Raw genomic sequence first — 13090 nt, forward strand, 5'->3', positions numbered from 1 at the left:
CCCCTCCCAGATCATGAACTCTGCCCCGACATTTACCTATCCTATCAGATACGGGACTACCTTATCAGGACTTCCTCCCCTTTCCTCCCACATTTCCTCACCCCCTTTCTTCCCCATCTGCCTTTCTTTCCTCACCCTACTTTTCCCACCAACTATTAGGGTCACCAAACCACCACCCCCCTTCTACTCCACTCCCTCTTCTGCCCCAGCAGCCACTCCTACCCCACCGCTGCTATGCACCAGTCCTCCATCCTTATACAACCACTTTCCTACCCTTCTCAACAGCCTACCTTTTCCCCTTCAACAACTCTGTGTTTCATTGCAGGTTCTTTCAGGTTCTCATGATAGGAAAGTGCTTCTTTAAACTTATGTTTTATTTTTTTACCTTTAAAAAGTTTTAAATTTGATGTAAATTACTACGCTATTTGTTACTTGTTTTTTTTTCATCTAACTTTTTTTTTTTTTTACTGGCAGTTGGCTGAAGAGCGGGTTGCGTGTACCGCCGACAGCACTCTCCCCCCTCTTGCCCGTATGGGGCGCGGGGGGATGAAATAACAATAAAGACAAAAAATGGAAGCAAGCTGTGCTGTCAGGGCCGACCTGGTGGCGACGGTGAGGTTGGCGCCCCTGTCGAGCCGGTAGGCGGTCTGCATGCGGTTGGAGCCGCGCACGCGCGTCACGCCGGAGAACTGCGTCTCCAGCACGTCCAGCCGGAAGCGCCGGATGAAGTCGAACGCCTGCAGGTCGTCCTCACCGGGACGGAAGTCTGCGCACGGCAGCCGCAGCTGCTCCTCCTCCTCCAGCAGCTCTGTGGGCAGATCCCAGGCAACAGTCGTCACTTCAGCAGCTCAGGGCTAAACTTCACAAAGGGCGCCGCTTAGTAAACTGGGAGCTCGGAGACCCATTGCTTTTGTCTCTGGAAGCAACACAGGCCGATTAACTAAACTCGACGTTTGTGACTATGGAACGGTCGATAGGGAGATAAGATTATCGACAGAGGTGGGAAGTTGGATCGAAGTTGGACAGATTGCATGTGAAAAATCGGGAGTGTACTACGATACGTTTTTATTTTGTCTTGGTTTCACGTATGGCTATGTTCTTTGAAGACAGTTAACTGGAACTAAATTTACGACGACTGTTCGGAAAGTAAGGTCCGACTGAACGCGAAATGGTAACCACTTTGAAAATCAAAAATATTTTATTTGCAGTAATTGGTTACGCTTTCCAGGTACTTCCTACAAAGTTGCCGCTCCGACTTAGTCATTTGTCGTAGCGTTGTACCAACTTTCCAATACACTCGTCATAGAAGGCAGCCGCCTGTACTTCCCGCCAATTCTCTACGCTGGTCTATAGCTAGTTGCCTGTGCCAAAACGTTGTCTTCGTAGCCCGCGTTTCATGTGAGCACAGATGAAACTCAAAGAGAGCCAATTACGGGCTGTATTGTGGATGATCAAACACTTCTCCCATCGAAAACGCTGCAGGAGCATCTTCATTGCCCCTGTAGAGTGTTATCATGAAGAAGGAAATGTTGACAGTTACGTTATGTGGGCTGTATAACTCTAGACCAAATGTCTTACCAGACCCTCATACTTCGTGGGAAACACTATTTGTCCAGGCGTCTTTACGCGCTCACTGCGCGCTCAGAACTGAAAAGAGGGACGAGACGCGATCGACGGACTTATTAGAGACGCTGCCCAACACATCTGTGCAAGGCTTCATCGAGTTTTTCACTGTAGTTTCCCTTTCGCGCCTGATCGGAACCACTTTCCAAACAGCCCTCGCACATGCGGAGTATAAGGGATGTCGAAGGAGTTGCTCCCTCTCAGGAACTACAGCAGCAGCGGAGCGCGACGTTGCTGAATGGGTGTTGAAATCTCTGTACAAGTACATTGTTAAAGTGCTCAGCCGGCCGAGGTGGCCGAGCGGTTCTAGGGGCTACAGTCTGGAACCGCGCTGCTGCTTCGGTCGCAGGTTCGAATCCTGCCTCGGGCATGGATGTGTGTGATGTCCTTAGGTTAGTTAGGTGTAAGTAGTTCTAAGTGATAGGGGACTGATGACCTCAGAAGTTAAGTCCCATAGTGCTCAGAGTCATTTGAACCATTTGTAAAGTGCTCAACAAAAGCGTGCGGGTGGCACCGAGGCTGTTGCCAAACCGAGGGGAGGGAGTGGAGGTGGGAGGGGATCTTAGAGGGACCTTCTGCAGTTTTGTTCACGTACATGTCAATGTCGCAACCACCCCCTCCCCCCCTCGTGATACAGCCACAGGAGGACGAAGAAAAGGAGGACTGATAAAGCACAAACACCTTCTGCTGCTCTGGCCTGATTCCGTAGTGCGAATGGTTCTGAACGGCCTCTAATGGCTCCACCTTTTGCACTAGAGCAAAATTTGGATCACTCTACACTTCAAAGGCGTCAGACCACATTCAGTGGGATCGTAGTTCCACGATGTCCTTAGAGAAGGGTTGAATCGTCGGGCGCAGAACCCAAGCCCTCCGCGGTCAGGGAAGGAACCCAGGTTGTAACATAAGTACTTCCAGTCATATCTGTCAAACATTTTTGTCATAAGTAATAAGGAAAAACGACTATGACTATCCTGCTATTGTCTGAATACGAATTAGTGGTTTTTGTACCAGTTCGTTTAGCGTTACCCAAGGTGCACCACGAGGGGGCGAACTGACTCAGATTTTACTTTATAGGAAACTAATTCTATTCTCATAATGTTTCCATCTTTAGTGTTAGACAACTGTTGCATCATGAATTTTAAATCCATTTCGTCAGGAATTGATTGCAGTTTAGGTGGAGAGTTAAATTTGCTTCAGTACATCAAGAAATCTGTATATATCTGGACTGCAGGAATATAATTGACTATTGCAATTGCTGCAGAAACTTTACCAGGCAGCGGTGGTCTCTGTCTCATGCAGCTTAGTTCTGTCCACATGGATGGAAAAAACTGTGCGTTTTAGTCTGTGCTAGTATCTACCAAGTAGTCGCAGAACGTTTTCAGTTTTTCACACACAGGTAACACTGACATTAATTCTCGAACAAAACAGTCACCAACTACATCAGGATCCAGCAATGGTAAACCAAATATATAAGACAGAAACTTGACGATTTTATTTCTGGAATAGTAGTCACATGAAAATCCCAACGTTTGTATCTTTCGCTGTCAGCCCTAATTTTGATGAAATTTGTAACCTTGGATACTTACATTAGTTTGCACTTCACTTCAAGCTTTCATTATACTTTCTTCAAAGTCTGAAAGCATTGTTGACGGAGATAATTCTAGACATAGCTTGTTACATTTATCAAGAACTGTTGAAAAAATATGCTGATAAGGTGAAGTTTTCTTATCGTTCAACAAAGAAAAAGCCATTGCGATATAATGTCCATAGAGCGTAAATACGCAACAAAAAAAACTTTATGGAATGTTTGGAAGTTCCACCGACAAATACTGTGTGACACTGACTAAGTATTCTGAGATTTTCTTATCGGCATAGTTATATAACATTAAATGCACCCCATTTGTAGTCACACTTAATACACACATCAAAAAAAGTTTTGCATCACCCCGGTTCCCAGAACTTCTAAAGGCAGACGTTGACTGTGGATATTGTATCACAGACACAGTGCCTTTGACTGTTCAGAGATGTCACTAAACTCGCCCAAAGATGTAAACAACCATGTATGAGTAGCACCTATTAGACAGAGAGGGTCCGACAGCCGATCAGTTACAATCATTCCACTAGGAAGGAGGTACACGGCTCGTGTACATGCTTCCATGCCTAGACGGTTAATACCGCGGTTCGATTGCGTCCGCATTGTCACTTTGTGCCAGGAAGGGCTCTCAACAAGGGAAGTGTCCAGGTGTCTCGGAGTGAACCAAAGCGATGCTGTTCGGACATGGAGGAGATACAGAGAGGCAGGAACTGTCGCTAACATGTCTCGCTCAGGCCACCCAAAAGCTACTACTGCAGTGGATGACCGCTACCTACGGATTATGGCTCGGAGGGATCCTGACAGCAACGCCACCATGTTGAAGAATGCTTTTCGTGCAACCACAGGACATCGTGTTACGACTCAAACTGTGCGCAATAGGCTGCATGATGTGCAACTTCACTCCCGACGTCCATTGCGAGGTCCAACTTGCAACCACGACACCATGCAGGGCGGTACAGATGGGCCCAACAACGTGCCGAATGGAACGCTCGGGTTTGGCATTACGTTCTCTGCACCGATGAGTGTTGCACATGCCTTCAACCAGAGAATCGCCGGGGACGTGTTTGGAGGCAACCCGGTCAGGTTGAACGCCTTAGACACAATGTCCAACAAGTGCAGCAAGATGAAGGTTCCCTGCTGTTTTGGGGTGGCGTTATGTGGCGACGACGCACGCCGCTGGTAGTCATGGAAGGCGCCTAAAGGCTGTACGATACATGAATGCCATCCTCCGACCGATAGTGCTATCATTTTTTTTTTTTTTTTTGGTCATCAGTCTACTGACTGGTTTGATGCGGCCCGCCACGAATTCCTTTCCTGTGCTAACCTCTTCATCTCAGAGTAGCACTTGCAACCTACGTCCTCAATTATTTGCTTGACGTATTCCAATCTCTGTCTTCCTCTACAGTTTTTGCCGTCTACAGCTCCCTCTAGTACCATGGAAGTCATTCCCTCATGTCTTAGCAGATGTCCTATCATCCTGTCCCTTCTCCTTATCAGTGCTTTCCACATATTCCTTTCCTCTCCGATTCAGCATAGAACCTCCTCATTCATTACCTTATCAGTCCACCTAATTTTCAACATTCGTCTATAGCACCACATCCCAAATGCTTCGATTCTCTTCTGTTCCGGTCTTCCCACAGTCCATGTTTCACTACCATACAATGCTGGACTCCAGACGTACATCCTCAGAAATTTCTTCCTCAAATTAAGGCCGGTATTTGATATTAGTAGACTTCTCTTGGCCAGAAATGCCTTTTTTGCCATAGCAAGTCTGCTTTTGATGTCCTCCTTGCTCCGTCCGTCATTGGTTATTTTACTGCCTAGGTAGCAGAATTCCTTAACTTCATTCACTTCGTGACCATCAATCCTGATGTTAAGTTTCTTGATGTTCTCATTTCTACTACTTCTCATTACCTTCGTCTTTCTCCGATTTACTCTCAAACCATACTGTGTGCTCATTAGACCGTTCATTCCGTTCAGCAGATCATTTAATTCTTCTTCACTTTCACTCAGGATAGCAATGTCATCAGCGAATCGTATCATTGATATCCTTTCACCTTGTATTTTAATTCCACTCCTGAACCTTTCTTTTACTTCCATCATTGCTTCCTCGATGTACAGATTGAAGAGTAGGGGCGAAAGGCTACAGCCTTGTCTTACACCCTTCTTAATACGAGCACTTCGTTCTTGATCGTCCACTCTTATTATTCCCTCGTGGTTGTTGTACATATTGTATATGACCCGTCTCTCCCTATAGCTTACCCCTACTTTTTTCAGAATCTCGAACAGCTTGCACCATTTTATATTGTCGAACGCTTTTTCCAGGTCGACAAATCCTATGAAAGTGTCTTGATTTTTCTTTAGCCTTGCTTCCATTATTAGCCGTAACGTCAGAATTGCCTCTCTCGTCCCTTTACTTTTCCTAAAGCCAAACTGATCGTCACCTAGCGCATTCTCAATTTTTTTTTCCATTCTTCTGTATATTATTCTTGTAAGCAGCTTCGATGAATGAGCTGTTAAGCTGATTGTGCGATAATTCTCGCACTTGTCAGCTCTTGCCGTCTTCGGAATTGTGTGGATGATGCTTTTCCGAAAGTCAGATGGTATGCCGTCAGACTCATATATTCTACACACCAACGTGAATAGTCGTTTTGTTGCCACTTCCCCCAATGATTTTAGAAATTCTGATGGAATATTATATATCCCTTCTGCATTATTTGACCGTAAGTCCTCCAAAGCTCTTTTAAATTCCGATTCTAATACTGGATCCCCTATCTCTTCTAAATCGACTCCTGTTTCTTCTTCTATCACATCAGACAAATCTTCACCCTCATAGAGGCTTTCAATGTATTCTTTCCACATATCTGCTCTCTCCTCTGCATTTAACAGTGGAATTCCCGGTGCACACTTAATGTTACCACCGTTGCTTTTAATGCCACCAAAGGTTGTTTTGACTTTCCTGTATGCTGAGTCTGTCCTTCCGACAATCATACCTTTTTCGATGTCTTCACATTTTTCCTGCAGCCATTTCGTCTTAGCTTCCCTGCACTTCCTATTTATTTCATTCCTCAGTGACTTGTATTTTGTATTCCTGATTTTCCCGGAGCATGTTTGTACTTCTTCCTTCCATCAATCAACTGAAGTATTTCTTCTGTTACCCATGGTTTCTTCGCAGCTACCATCTTTGTACCTATGTTTTCCTTCCCAACTTCTGTGATGGCCCTTTTTAGAGATGTCCATTCCTCTTCAACTGTACTGCCTACTGCGCTATTCCTTATTGCTGTATCTATAGCGCTGGAGAACTTCAAACGTATCTCGTCATTCCTTAGTACTTCCATATCCCACTTCTTTGCGTATTGATTCTTCCTGACTAATGTCTTGAACTTCAGCCTACTCTTCATCACTACTATATTGTGATCTGAGTCTATATCTGCTCCTGGGTACGCCTTACAATCCAGTATCTGATTTCAGAATCTCTGTCTGACCATGATGTAATCTAATTGCTATAATATCGGCAGCATATTGGCGAGGCATTCGTCTTCATGGACGACAATTCGCGCCCCCAAAATGCACATCTTGTGAATGACTTCCTTCAGGATAACGACATCGCTCGACTAGAGTGGCCACCATGTTCTCCAGACATGAACTCTATCGAATATGCCTGGGGTCGACTGAAAAGGGCTGTTTATGGACGACATGACCAACTGACCACTCGGAGGAATCTACGCCGAATCGCTGTTGAGGAGTGGGACAATCTGGACCAACAGTGCCTTGATGAACTTGTGGATAGTACGCCATGACGAATACAAACATGTATCAATGCAAGAGGACGTGCTACTGGGTATTAGAGGTACCGATGTGTACAGCAATCTGGACCACCACCTCTGAAGGTCTCGCTGTATGGTGGTACAACATGCAATGTGTGGTTTTCATGAGCAATAAAACGGGCGGAAATGATGTTTATATTGATATCTATTCCAATGGCCCGTACAGGTTTCGGAACTCTCGGAACCGAGGTGATGCAAAACTTTTTTTGAAGTGTGTATGTTCAGAACAAGATGAGACTCCCGAATACGTGTAGGTAATTTCGGTAGAATATTCTGACTAGCGTTGTAAATAGATCTACGGAAGTTGTCGACATCTTTAATCGTTACCTCTTCCGTGTGTTCTGCTTTCAGGTGATTATATATGAGTTTTGCTGGTCTCTCACATACATATTCTGTAACTTCCCTCCTCAATAACAAACTGTCTTCTGTCTCCGAATTATATCAGCACCTATTTCTGCGTGGTTGCGGTCGTTTTGACTCTCGAGGGCATCGTTGTCTTCAGTGGAAGCAGGTTTAATAAAACTTTTGCAATTATTAATATTAAACGTGCATCACGCTGCAGCACATTTTAACCTTTGGAACCCGAAAGCGTAATTTTCTGAAGTAGCATTTTCCTTCCCGTTCTACTCACAGTAAGTGCAACTGCGCTGGAGGACTTGTTCACTATGAAGCGATCTGCTATAGATAGGAAACTGGGCCCACAAGCTACCACTTCGAGGAGGCGCGGAGGGCTCGGGGCAACTACTTGCTGATACTTAGACTTGTCCGGGAAGCTTGGGTCCTGCTATCTAACAGACCACTCTGCTTACGGGAAGCTTAGGTCCTGCTCCCGAATAGTCCGGGTGGAGGGGGAGGAGTTTCAGCAATGTCAAATGTCGTCCTGATGATCAATGCATTGCTAATTATCGTTTTCGACCGTTTCAACTCTCTAGCGAGGGTTTGGTTGCATTGACGCCCATTATGTGGTAGGGTGTCTGAAATATTTTCCTAGGGCACCTACAGTGAAACTGACACACCTGCCTAATACCGTGTAGGACCCCCGCGATTATGCAGAAGTGCCGCAGTATGACGTGGCAGGGACTCGACTAATGTCTGAAGTAGTGTTGGAGGGACTGACAATATGAATCCTGCAGGGCTGTCCTTAAATCCATAAGAGTACAATGGGGAGGAAACTTCTGAACAGCATGTTGCAAAGCATCCCAGATACGCTCAGTAATGTTTATGTCTGGGGAGCTTGATGGCCAGCGGAAGTGTTTAAACTCAGAACAGTGTTCTTGGAGCCCTCTATAACAATTCAGGACGTATGGCGTGTCGCGTTGTCCTACTGGAATTGTCCTTGTCCGTCGGAATGCACAGTGGACATGAATGGATGCAGGTGATCAGAAAGGAAGCTTACGTATGTGTCACCTGTCAGAGTCGTATCTAGACGTATCAGGGGTCCATTATCGCCCCAGCTGCACACGCCCCGCACTATTACAGACCCTCCACCAGCTTGATCAGTCCCCTGCTGACATGCAGGGTCCATGGATTCATGAGGTTGTCTCCATACCCGTACTCGTCCATCCGCTCGATACAATTTGAAACGAGACTCGTCCGACCAGGCAACATGTTTCCAGTCATCATCAACAGTTCAATGTCGGTGTTGACGGGCCCAAGCGAGGTGTGTCGTGCAGTCATCAAGGGTTCACGAGTGGTCCTTCGGATCCGAAAGCCCATATCGATGTTGCTTCGTTGAATGGTTCACACGCTGACACTTGGTGATGACCCAGCACTGAAATCTGCAGCAATTTGCGAAAGTGTTCCACTTCTGTCACGCTGAACGATTCTCTTCAGTTGTCGTTGGTGTTTTCCTGCAGGCCTTTTTCCGGCTGCAGCGATGACGGAGATTTGATGTTTTACCGGATTGCTGATATTCACGGTACATCCGTGAAATGTTCGTACTGGAAAATCCCCAATTCGTCGCTACCTCGGAGATGCTGTGTCCCACCGCTCGTGCGCCGACTATAACACCACGTTTAAACTCACTTAAATCTTGATAACCTGCCATTGTAGCAGCAGTAATCGATTTAACAACTGCTGGAAGAAAGGATATTGCGGAGACATGGCGTAGCCACAGCCTGGGGGATGTTTCCAGAATGAGATTTTCACTCTGCAGCGGAGTGTGCGCTGATATGAAACTTCCTTTGTTCCAGGAGTGCTAGTTCTGCTTGGTACGCAGGAGAGCTTCTATGAAGTTTGGAAGTAGGAGACGAGGTACTGGCAGAAGTGAATCTGTGAGGACGGGGCTAAGTCGTGCTTGGGTAGCTCAGATGGTAGAGTACATGCCCGCGAAAGGCAAAGGTCCCGAGTTCGAGTCTCGGTCCGGCACACAGTTTTAATCTGCCAGGAAGTTTCATATAAGCGCACACTCCGCTGCAGAGTGAAAATCTCATTCTGGACTTGTTGTCTTATATAGGCGTCGCGCTTCTGGCGTCCACCGCATTGACGTCAAATAATGGGTGAGATGTCGATACCGTGTACCGTGGTGTGGGGGGGGGGGGGGGGCGGTTGACGACGTCCATATCGAGTGACACGTCCACGAAGACGTTCCATTCCAGGTAATGTGGATGCTTCAGGATAATTGTTACTCTGAAGTGCTATTCGTAAATGAAACAGAAGAAGGACGGGAGGGGGGGGGGGGGGTAAGGGACGCAACAAGCAGCGCAAAATGACTCCCAGTTTTTCAGACAGAAAGGCTTTTGTGACTTTTTGAGACAGGATCAACAACGAAGGAAAAGAACGCGATTCTGTGAAGTTTATAGAGCAAATGGCACTGGGCTGGACCTCCCTACAGAAACAGCTTCAAATGGACCATAACATTGGTGCAGTGGAATCTAAGGGATTCAAAGAGAAGCGTTGGACATCCTCTAGTGAGATGGAGAGACGACACCCAAAGACATGCAGGATCTAGACCATCCAGCAAAGATCGACATGGAGATGTTTGGATATTTTGAAGAGACCGACATCCAATAGTGGATATCTAGAGGTGAAGAAGAAGAAGACCGAGTGTGCTTTACCTTCTATGTCGCAACATAACTCTACAGACCCATCAGCGCGACCAGCACAGAACCTAAAAAACATGATTATTTTTGATTCTTGGACTGAAAACGCTCCAAGTTTTTAATAAACAGTCAAATCCTGTTGCACATAGCGGCAAAATTCGAGCATCTGAATCTGTAACATCCTCCAGAATCAGATCTGGCACTTTCAATGTTCCATCTACAGCGCAGGAAATGAGAAGGACGTCACATAAAAGACAAAGCCGCAAGCCAGAAAGAATGGGCAACGCACGCTTATTGTGTGCTTCTTTCACGACCAAAAATTTGCTTACGAAAGCTTAGCGCGCCACTGGTTCTCTTCGGAACGTGCACAGTTTTTATGCATTTCTACCCTCCGTAACAGCATCCCGACTGCCTTTGAGCAGCGACTAACTAAAAGAATTCTTTTTGTGGACTGGAGAAAGAGGAGCGGGGGGTGGTTGTACGGTTAGTGCAGCTAAAAGGAAGGCGTCCCCGGAGTTCTGTGCAGAGAACTACTCTGGTGTGACAACGCAGTCGGTTTAGAGGCGCCGTGAATAGCCTATGTGGCAGGTGGGGCACGCTCCTCTCGCTGTAAAGTTGTTTTACGGTCGGCGCCTGCTGCTGCTGCAACACGCGTGACGCGGCCGTCAAAAGTGAAGCCACACCTAACAGGCGACACTTCACGCGCTCTGCCCTGCAACTAAATTTAGTTTCGTTATTTCCTTTTCTCCTTGCGATTTCCGTGTTGATGTCAGTTTCTGAATACGACACACGTTTAGTTGCAGGTACAGAATTCCACGTACCACAATTTACTTTATTCGAAAATTTGGAGTACTTCGAATTTTTCTCGAATAAATGTAAAATGCTGATTAACAAATGACGCTATTACTTGTTATTTACTGCTTATTTAGCATTTATTGTTTATTTAGCCTGATCAGATTAGGGCCTTAAGGCTCTCTCACATCTGACCACGAACAATACAAACCAAAGGTATTACAAATACATCACAGGAATTATAATAATAATAATGAAAATAACAGTTGACACTAATAATAATAACAGTAAAGGGCATTAAGAATGGCATAAATCAGTGTGGAACATTTGAACACATGTTTAGTATTATAGAAGTGGAAGGAATAAAGAAAGAGGAGAAGATGGAAGTGACAGCGGCAGTGTCTGTTGGGAAAAAACAGAATTTAAACAAGGAGCTCTGCCAAGATGGTAGAGAAAAGTTGTGGGGAGGAGGGATTGCGAGAGTGAGCTGCAGTCACGTGTATGGGAGAGATGGCTATTGTGACAGAATGTGGGCCGTTGAGTGTCTTTTGGAGTTTGGAAGGAATTTAATGTCTCTAATCTTTTGAGGAAGGTTGTTCAAATCGATTTCCTGATACAGAAAACGATTTAGAGAACGTGGCAGTGTTATGTGATGGTCTCAGAGGATTTTACTTTGTGGTCAACGAGTATTTCTGCGATGCTGTTCAGATTGTAGTGTAAGAGTTGAAAATAAATAAGTGAGAGTGCAATAATGATAGTCTAAGACTGGAAAGTAGCACAGGTCACACCAATATTCAAGAAAGGAAATAGGAGTAACCCATTGAATTACAGACCCATATCACTGACCTCAATTTGCAGTAGGATTCTGGAGCAATACCGTACTCGAACATTATGAATCACATTGAAGAAAATGACTTATTGATACACAACCAACACAGATTCAGAAAATATCGTTCTTGTGCAACACAACTAGCTGTTCATTCCCATGAAGTAATGTGTGCTGTCGACAAGGGATCTCAGATCGATTCCATATTCCTAGATTTCCAGAAGGCTTTTGATACCGTTCCTCATAAGCGGCTATTAATCAAATTGCCTGCATATGGAGTATCATCTCAGTTGTATGACTAGATTCGTGATTTCCTCTCAGAGAGGTCACAGTTCGTAGTGATAGACGGTAAATCATCGAGTTGAACAGAAGTGATATCTGGTGTGTCATAGGCTCTCTGCTGTTCCAGATTTATATAAATGATCTAGGTGATAATTGAGCAGCCCCCTTAGAGTGTTTGCAGATGACGCTGTAATTTACCGTCTAGTAAAATCATCAGAAGATCAATTCCAATTACAAAATCATCTAGAGAGAATTTCTGTATGATGCGAAAAGTGGAAATTAGCACTAAACAAAGGAAAGTGCGAGGTCATCCACATGGGTACTAAAAGAAGTCCGATAAATTTTGGATATACGATGAATCGCACAAATGTAACGGCTGTCAATTCGACAAAATACCTAGGAATTACAGTCACGAGGGTAATCCCAAAAGTAAGGTCTCCTATTTTTTTATAAGTACATAGACCTGTTTATTTCTACAATGGTTCACATCAGTTTACAGCTTGAACATTTAGCTATTTTTCGACATAATCACCATTTCTGTCAATGCATTTTTGTGGAGGCTGTGGCGGTTTTTGTATGCTCATGTCATACCAGCTCGCCGCCATGCTGTTCAGAAAGTTATGAACCTCTTCTTTCACCTCGTCGTCGGAGATGAATCACTTTCCGGCCAAATGTTCTTTTAACCTAGGGAACAGGTGATAGTCACTGGGCGCCAAGTCAGGACTATAGGGTGGGTGGGTGTTTATGTTCCACTGAAACAGTTGCAGGAGAGCAACGGTTTGCCGAGCGATGTGTGGGCGAGCGTTGTCATGGAGAATTGTACGCCCTTGCTCAACATTCCTCTTCTCCGGTTCTGAATTGCCCGTTTGAGTTTTTTCAGAGTCTCACAGTACCTGTCAGCGTTAATTGTGGTCCTAGAGATTCAGCTCCGACGATGAGGTGAAAGAAGAGGTTCATAACTTTCTGAACAGCGAGCTGGTATGACATGGGAATACAAAAACTGCCACAACGTCTACGAAAATGCATCGACAGAAATAAACAGGTTTATGTACTTATAAAAAAAACAGAAGACTTACTTTTGGGATTACCCTCGTAGGAGCAACTT

General features: G+C 45.2%; 1 protein-coding gene across 3 annotated transcripts in view; it reads right to left on the minus strand.

The window, feature by feature from the left end:
• The window catches only part of LOC126194725 (collagen alpha-1(IX) chain-like), a 419736-nt gene that overhangs the window by 218282 nt on the left and 188364 nt on the right, over positions 1-13090 (minus strand). For all 3 annotated transcript variants that reach the window (XM_049932976.1, XM_049932975.1, XM_049932977.1), the window contains one exon: positions 601-808. In XM_049932976.1, coding sequence (XP_049788933.1) covers positions 601-808 — 208 coding nt within the window. The remainder of the gene's footprint in view (positions 1-600; positions 809-13090) is intronic.

This window comes from Schistocerca nitens, chromosome 7, assembly GCF_023898315.1.
Source record: "Schistocerca nitens isolate TAMUIC-IGC-003100 chromosome 7, iqSchNite1.1, whole genome shotgun sequence".
Lineage (NCBI taxonomy): Eukaryota > Metazoa > Arthropoda > Insecta > Orthoptera > Acrididae > Schistocerca > Schistocerca nitens.